The 7,876-nt window shown below is 57.9% G+C and overlaps 1 protein-coding gene across 5 annotated transcripts; it reads left to right on the top strand.

Moving 5' to 3' along the window:
- The first annotated feature begins 775 nt into the window (after positions 1-775).
- On the top strand, positions 776-5,230 carry NMRK2 (nicotinamide riboside kinase 2). 5 transcript variants are annotated; one of them, XM_052643856.1, is made up of 7 exons: positions 776-935; positions 2,709-2,799; positions 3,307-3,355; positions 3,443-3,599; positions 4,036-4,179; positions 4,544-4,647; positions 4,913-5,230. In XM_052643856.1, the coding sequence occupies exons 1-7, from the start codon at positions 910-912 to the stop codon at positions 4,996-4,998; spliced, it is 657 nt and encodes a 218-aa protein (XP_052499816.1). In that variant the 5' UTR covers positions 776-909; the 3' UTR covers positions 4,999-5,230. The 5 variants fall into 5 exon arrangements, with proteins under 5 accessions (XP_052499816.1, XP_052499819.1, XP_052499817.1 ...); XM_052643859.1 differs by having other exon boundaries at positions 777-935; positions 4,108-4,179; XM_052643857.1 differs by having other exon boundaries at positions 777-935; positions 4,108-4,179; positions 4,541-4,647.
- Positions 5,231-7,876: the final 2,646 nt, after the last annotated feature.

Raw genomic sequence — 7,876 nt, 5'->3', positions numbered from 1 at the left:
GGGATCCTCAGTCGTTCTCAAGAGTGAGAAAGGGGGTCCTGAAAGCAAAAGATCTCCTCTGGTGGGGAGACAGGGTCTCGGATGTGGTCCCAGCTGGTCAGCAAGGTGTGCGTGTTCTGTGGGCGGATCCACAGAGCCATGCCTCCCCAACCCTAGCCCACCCAGCTGCTGAGAGGCCAGAGGCTAAACCCAATGACGCCAGGCCTCACGTGGGCGCCCAAAGAACGGGCCCTGGTGTCACGCTGAGATTTTCCGGTGGCCAGGGTCACCTGAACAAAGCTATCTTGGGATTCACCGCTCTGGACCTTAAGCCCATCTTGGCAGCAACCCCCTTAGAAAAGGAAGTCCCCTGCTGTGTGGAGCCCCCTGGGCTGGCTGGCCGGCTGCTGTGGCTGGAGACCGGGCCCAAGGGGGAGGTGTGAGCTCCTTTCTTCAGCCACCAGAGCCGGCCTTAATGTCAGGGTCAGGCGAGGGGACACACCGGCCTGGATATTTTTAGGGAAGGAAGGTGTGTGTGGCCGGTTATCTGTCCCCTGGGCAGCCTGGCCAGGAGGGGGAGGAGGGAAGGAGTAGGAGGAGGGGAGAGGGAGCGGGGTGACATCCACCCGCCCCCCCTGCCTGGCCGACCCGTGACTAATTTAGGCAAAAGGCAGCGTGGAGCTATTTCCATCCAGTGGGAACAGGTGCCGCGCGCCACCCCCACCCCGCCCGCCCACTTCAGCGCGCAGCCGCGCTCCCCATAGGCGGTGGGCCGCCCCACTCTGGGCGGCCTCCGTGCTGCCCCAGCCTATAAAGGCGCGGGGTTTTCTCAATGAAGCCGGGACGCACTGCGGGGTCGGGCCCAGCCGGGCACCCGGGAGTCAGGAGTCATCTTGCCAACCGCGGTCCCCGCCGCCCCTCCGCGCCGAGATGAAGTACATCGTGGGCATCGGAGGGTGAGCGGCCCGGGAGCGCGCGGAGGAGGGAGAGGCAGGCCGGGCGCGCCCCTGTGCGGGCCGAGGCGGCGGCCTGGGCAGGAGGCCAGGGGAATGAATGGAGGGCTGCCTGGCGCCTGGTGTCGCAGGGACCCGATGCCCAAGGTCGGAGTGCTGGGAGTGGGGTTCTGTCCTTTGTTTGGAAATTCCCCACTGGAAGTCCCTTCCCCACCTGGCACCCAGAGTAGACTAGACTCCCTGGGGATAGAAGACTTTATAAAGCTTAGGCAGTTCTCCTGAAGGGCTGGAGGGTGGGGATGGGGAGACACCAACCCCAGGAGGCTCCTGGGCAGGTGGGCTGGGGTCCTCAGAGTGGCACTCCGCTGTGTGGCACCCGCCTTTAGAAGCTCCTTCTGCTGACCTCAGGCAGGAACCTTGCTTTCCTGGGGGTTGTGGCCTTTTATGACTACGCCTGGGAAGCATTTAGCTGAAGCCGGGCTGGCCTGAAGCTCCAACCTGGGCGGTCGCCCTGACTCCACCCTGCGTTTGGTTTAGTGCTCCATTACCCTCTTGAAATTCTTAACAGAATGAGACAAGGACCCCCATTTCTGTAGCCGGCCCTAAGGGCACCATGTGTCTGTCAGCAACAACTCAGATTAACGTCAGGCATGTGCTAACCTGCTCCCCTTCAGGCATGGAGGTCTCCTTTCCCACCAGCTCTTTTGAAAGCGGCAACTCCCTTCTTCCACACTCAGCTTTCCACTCCTGATTCCTGGGACAGGGACAGCCGGGTCAAAGGGACACTCACGTCCAGGAAGGCCTGACAGTCACCCTTCTGTGTCCTTCGACGGCCCCAGTCTAGAGTCCTTAGGGTGACCATCGTCCTGCTTTTCCTGGGACTGAAGGATCCCCAGGATTGGGGACTTTGGGCACTAAAACCAGAGATATCCCGGGCAGATGAAATTGAGCAGATCACCCTGCTTTGCCCATTGTTTTTTGAGGATTTTATATATATTTTTTGCCACACCACATGGCTTGTGGGATCTTAGTTCTCCACCCAGGGATCGAACTAAGACCCTCAGCAGAGAAAGCACGGAGTCTTAACCACCAGGGAATTCCCACCCTTTGTCCTAAGGTGACTGCCTCTTCCCAGGTTTGCAGTTTTCCATTTAGCACTTGCTTTAATAGTCTGGCTTTTTTAAAAAGCCCTGCAAAGGCTAGGTCACACGTGGGCCTCAGTTTCCTGGTCTGTAAGACCAGCTCCCTGCCCCACCTCCTGGGTTTGCGGTCACACTGAATGAGTCCGAACACGGAAAGCAGTGCTTCCCTGACCCCAGCTGAGACTGCGTGTTAACTTGTCAGCTTGTTCCCACCTCCTCTGCTCTTTTCTGTTTCTTCCCACCGGCGAGGGCAGGCCTATGCCTGGCCCGCGCGGGCAGTGGGCAGCAGGATGCCGGGCGGCCCAGGTTGGCCACTCAGAACCCCTCCCCTGACTTTCTGTTGCTGTTGCCGTTGTCCAGTCACTCAGTTGTGTCCGATTCTTTTCGACCTCATGGACTGCAGCATGCCAGCCTTCCTTGTCCTTCACTGTCTCCCGGAGTTTGCTCAAACCCATGTTCGCTGAGTCAGTGATGCCATCCAGCCATCTCATCCCCTGACTTCAGATGAATAGAAATACCCTCTTAGCACTACAGCCTTGTGTTTTAGGTTTCAGTCTGATCCTGGGGGCCCCTCAGACCCAGACAGGCCCACAGAAGGGACCCAGGCAGCCTCACAAGTATGCTCTGCCTACAGCATGACCAACGGCGGCAAGACTACCCTGACCAACAACCTCCTCAAGGCGCTGCCCAACTGCTGCGTGATCCACCAGGATGACTTCTTCAAGGTGGCTGCCCTGGCCAGGGGCAGGGGAGGGAGGTGGCCCCGAGAAGGAGCCTCAGGGCAGGCAGACCCCTCGGGGCTGCCCTGGGGCCGGCGTTCTCAATTACTGAGCACCTGCTATGTGCCTGGCAGGTTCTCAGGGCGCAGACAGGGGAGGTGCAGGTCCCTGAGCGGATGTGTCTCCTGGGCGGTGCCCTTTATCCTCTGCTCCTCCCCTGTCCCGTCTGCAAAGTGGGCTCTGAGCCCACCCTCGCTGCTTTGTGGAGGGTGAGGGGCAACTTCACTATGGATGTAACTGGTCCCCACTCCGGTCCCAGTAGTCATGAAGCTGGGGAGGGGGTTCTGAGTGCCTTGCCTGGGACCTCAGAGCCTGTGACTCTCAGCTGCAGGGGAACGGGGCAAGCAGGTGCCCCCAGACCCTCACCGGGAGCTCTCCGGGCGCTGTTCCCCCAGGGTGGGGTGAGGTGGGAAGGCGGGCACTGAGCCCGCGGCTTGGGCTCCTCTGTTTCAGCCCCAAGACCAAATAGCAGTTGGGGAGGACGGCTTCAAACAGTGGGACGGTAAGAATGGACGGCTGCAGCCCTGCGCCCCTGCCCACAGTACCCCCCGGCCCCCACCCCACTAATGCCCTGTCTCCCGCCCCCTAGTGCTGGAGTCCCTGGACATGGAGGCCATGCTGAGCACCGTGCAGGCCTGGGTGAGCAGCCCCCGGAAGTTTGCCCGTGCCCACGGGGTCAGTGTCCGACTGGATGCCTCAGACACCCACATCCTCATTCTGGAAGGCTTCCTGCTCTATAGCTACAAGTGAGTATCTCCAGATCTAGGCCCCGGGCAATGCAGGCCCTCCCAGGTCACCAAGTCTCTATTTCGACAGACAGGACACCAAGGCCTGGGGGTGTGGGAGGCTTGGGATTGGGGCAGCAGGAAGCGGGGGACAGGCCTCGGAGTCTGATCCAAGGGTCTGGGGCAAAAACCCACACCTCTTGGGGGAACTGAGTCTTCTGTCTAGGACCTCAGCTTCCTCAGACAGCAGGCTTGGTGGGATCCCCAACCTTGCTGGGTGACCCTGGGCAAGACACTGTACCTCTCTGGGCCCCCGAATTGGGAGAGAGGGATGACTCCACCCTCAGAGTAGGGGGGCGCAGTGGGCATAGCAGGAGACTGGCCACTGCTGGTCCCCTCACTCATCCCTAACTTAATCAGCCCAGACCCCTCTCCCCACCCCACCCTTGTCACCCAGGAACACGCCTGGAGGCTCTGGGGTTGTGTGCTTTGGCCCACGGGCGCTGACCATGTCCTCCACCCCTGCCAGGCCCCTGGTGGACTTGTACAGCCGAAGGTACTTCCTGACCGTCCCCTATGAAGAGTGCAAGTGGAGGAGAAGGTGAGCCTGGGGGGCTCTGTCTGCATCCCCAGGGGGGACCAGGAAATGGGTAATGCCTGCCAGACACACAGCCACCCTGAAGCTGCAGACTGCTCGGCAGCAGGCACTTGGGTGGCCGGTGCTGGGTTCCAGAGGCCCACAGCCTGGGGTCCGGATAGCATGACCCACCACTGCCCTGCCGTGGGCATCTCCCAGGCCCACTGGGAAAAATGCTGGAAGTTGGGGCACCCAGGCCCCAGCACGGGGCCCCTGACTCCGTGGGGTCCCCCCTCCTGACCTAGTTCCCGCACCCCAGGCTCTGCACTGGCACCACCCTCAGGTGACCTGCATGTTGCTCATCCTTGGCCATCTCCCTCCCCAGTAGGCGAAGCTACGCGGTCCCTGATCCCCCTGGCCTCTTCGACGGCCACGTGTGGCCTATGTACCAGAAGTATAAGCGGGAGATGGAGGCCAACGGTGTGGAAGTGGGTAAGTCCCTGAGTGAGATGAGGCTGGCCCCTCCCCTCCGGGACTTGGTGGGAAACCTAGAAGGCCTTCCTTGAGTCTCGCCAGCAGTCTCTTGCTTTGGGGCCCAGATGCTGGCCTGTCCCAGCTGCCTAACTCTGTGGGTCCGCTTCCTCCTGACCCAGCAGTCTGCCAGCCCTGCTGTGAGCTGGTTGGCAGCAGCCCCAGGGATCCGACCCTCCCTTGGCTGAGCCCCCTGGGCCCCTGACTACGGCCTTTCTGACTGCAGTGTACCTGGACGGCATGAAGTCCCGCGAGGAGCTCTTCCACCAGGTCCTGGAAGACATTCAGAACTCACTCCTGAACCGCTCCTAGCAAGGCCCAAGAGGAGGGGCCCAGCCCCCACTGCAGGGACCCACACACAGCTCCGGCCACAGCGCGGCCAGCCGGTGGCACTGCAGCCGGGCACTGCGTGACCATTCCCGTCGGAGAAGTCTTGTACAGATGAGAGTGGACGCCCCGCTCATAGCCCAGCAGCTTGGGGCCCACGATGCATCATCCATAACCTCAACGGCGGCTTACTTATTAAACCTGATCCTGTTTTTTAGTTGTTGGGGTCCAGCCTGTTGTGTTTGAGGTGCCAAGAGGGCCCCTCCCGGCCCTTCTCCTCAGTGTACTGGTAACCTCCACGGGTGACGCTGAGAGCTCCAGGGAGTGGCAGTCTCCACCTGGTGGACCCACGGCAGCGTGGCCCTGGGTGGCTGCTTGAGGGTCTTTGGGCCTATTTTCCTCAAAAGGGAAATTTCCTGCCAGCTTTCAGCACGTGGCACAGCGCGGCCCAGAGCACGGTCTGGGAAGTCAGCCCGGCCTGAGGGTGCCCCTGGCTCTTGGCTGAGCCCCACCCTCACTGCACCCTGGCACTTCCCCCATGATCGGAGCTGATACTACTTCTCATGATCCAGGAGGCTCATACGCACACTCTCCGTGTCGCTGAGCCAGCCCTAGAAGGCTGGTGGTTCAGTTTATCGTGTACACCCATTTCACAGACGGGCCTGTGGAGATCCACAGAAAGGGCTGGTTCACAGTGGGTCGGTCCTGTAAGTCCTGCCCCGCCCCACATTTGGGGTCCCAGGCTCCTGGGAAATTGCTCACTTTCTGTATCCCAGGTGGAAGCCTCCTGCTCGGATCCTGCCCCTTCTCAACAGTCTTCCTGCTAACAGAAATCACCTGGCATAGCGCTCACCACTGCCTTTTGCCCCTGCAGCCTCATGACTCAGCACAGAGCAAGACACAAAGAAGAGAGTGCTGAGCAGATGGAAGGCAGCCCAGCAGGGGCAGGGGCTTCAGCTCAGGCCCAGTGCAGCCACTAGGAAGGTGACCAGCCATCCCCACGTACTGGGGACTTTCCTAGTTTTAGCACAGAAAGCCCTGTTTCCCCAGAAATCTCTCAGAACCGAGATGATTGGTCACCATACTTTTAGTCTTTCTAGGGGCAGTGGAGCAAAGGTGAAGGAGCCCACAGGTCGAAGGTTGGGAGGGCCTGGGTGTCTGTCCCTGCCTGGCCATCGACCAACTGTGTACCTCGTGGCTCAGGACACCAAGTCTTGGGACATTTGTTGAACCTGTTAAGTGTCTGCTTGCTTCAAATCAACAAAACCAAAGAACAAACGACACTATTATGGGCTGAATTGTATACCCTCACATTCATATGTTGAAGCCCTGACCCTTAGGACCGCAGAATGTGACTGGGTCATGAAGGTGGGTCTTAATCCAGGATGACTGGTGTCCATACAAGGAGAAGTTGGGGGACTTCCCTGGGGGTCCAGTGACTGAGACTCGGAGCGCCCAATGCAGGGGGCCTGGGTTTGATCCCTGGTCAGGGAAATAAAACCCACGTGCTGCAACTAAGACCCAGCACAGCCAAATATATACATAAATACAAATTAAAAAACAGAGTCTTCTAGGGACTTCCCTGGTGGTCCAGTGGTGAAGACTCTGTGCTTCCACTGCTGGGGGTGTGGGTTCAATTCCTGGTTGGGGAACTAAGATCCTGCATGTCATAAGTAATTTTTTTTTAATTCACCAGGTTTTGGTAAGAAAAAAAAATCACCCTAAGTAACCTTTTTTTTTTTTTTGGCTACATCAACACTGCTTATGAGATGTTAGTTTCCCAGCTAAGGATTGAACTTGGGTTCCTTGCAGTTAGAGTACAGAGTCCTACCAAATGGACCATCAGGGAATTTCCCAATGTGACTATTCAGTGGAATTTTCGACATTTGTGACTTTAATAAAAAAATGCATTTATGCCGGACTTCCCTGATGGTCCAGTGGTTGGGACTCCACTCTTCCAGTGCAGGTGAAGTGGGTTTAATCCCTAGTTGGGGAACCCACATGCCACAGGGCTTGGCATGATCAAAAAGAAAAATAGAATAAAAATATTATTTTTAAAAATGGCATCATTGACTCAATGGACATGAGTTTGAGCAAACTCTGGAGATGGTGAAGGATTCCCTTCTGGGAGAAGGGAAGCCTGGCATGCTGCAGTCCATGGAGTTGCAGAGTCAGACACGACTTAGCGATTGAATAAGATTTTAAAAATGCATTAATGCTCATAACTTGCTAACAGCACATAACTGTCCTGCTAATAAATCAGGTGCTCAGTGTAATGGGTTAGAGTTACTGGGTGTGTAGTACTTGGGTCAGCAAAGGATGGCCCCTGGGTCCAATCCAGCCCACTGTAGGTTTTTGCACATCCTTCAAGCTGAAAATGGCTTCACATTTTTAAATGGTTGTGGGGAAAAAAAATTTAAGAGAAGAATTAAATTTCATGACACATATACTACAGGTATTCAAATTTCAGCACCTATAAATAAAGCGTTACTGGCCTTCAGTCATGCCTATTCACGTGTGTGTCAGCTATGGCTTCTTTCACGCCACGTGGCCCAGCTGAGTGGCTGTAGCAGACCCTCAAGTCTGCATAGCTGGAATCAGTTACCTCCTGCAGCGGCTACACACACTGCAGTGATGCGAGGGCTGGGGTAGAGGGCCACAGGGAGCGGTCACTGTGTCCTGGAGGGCAGGAGGGAGCTGGGGCAGGGCCAGCAGGGAGTTTCAGCAGGGCTGCCAAGTCCTGCCCCTTGCCACAGGCACGGAGCACAGCGACGCTGATCCACCGGTCACCAGGCCCAAAATAGCCCAGGATGGGACCGGGAAACGGGAGAGGAGGCTCTGGGGCAGCCTGAGCCCTGCCTAG

Source organism: Budorcas taxicolor, chromosome 7 (assembly GCF_023091745.1).
Source record: "Budorcas taxicolor isolate Tak-1 chromosome 7, Takin1.1, whole genome shotgun sequence".
Taxonomy (NCBI): Eukaryota; Metazoa; Chordata; class Mammalia; order Artiodactyla; family Bovidae; genus Budorcas; species Budorcas taxicolor.
Note: the sequence above shows the minus strand (reverse complement) of the source record. Positions and strands in the feature narration are given on the sequence as shown.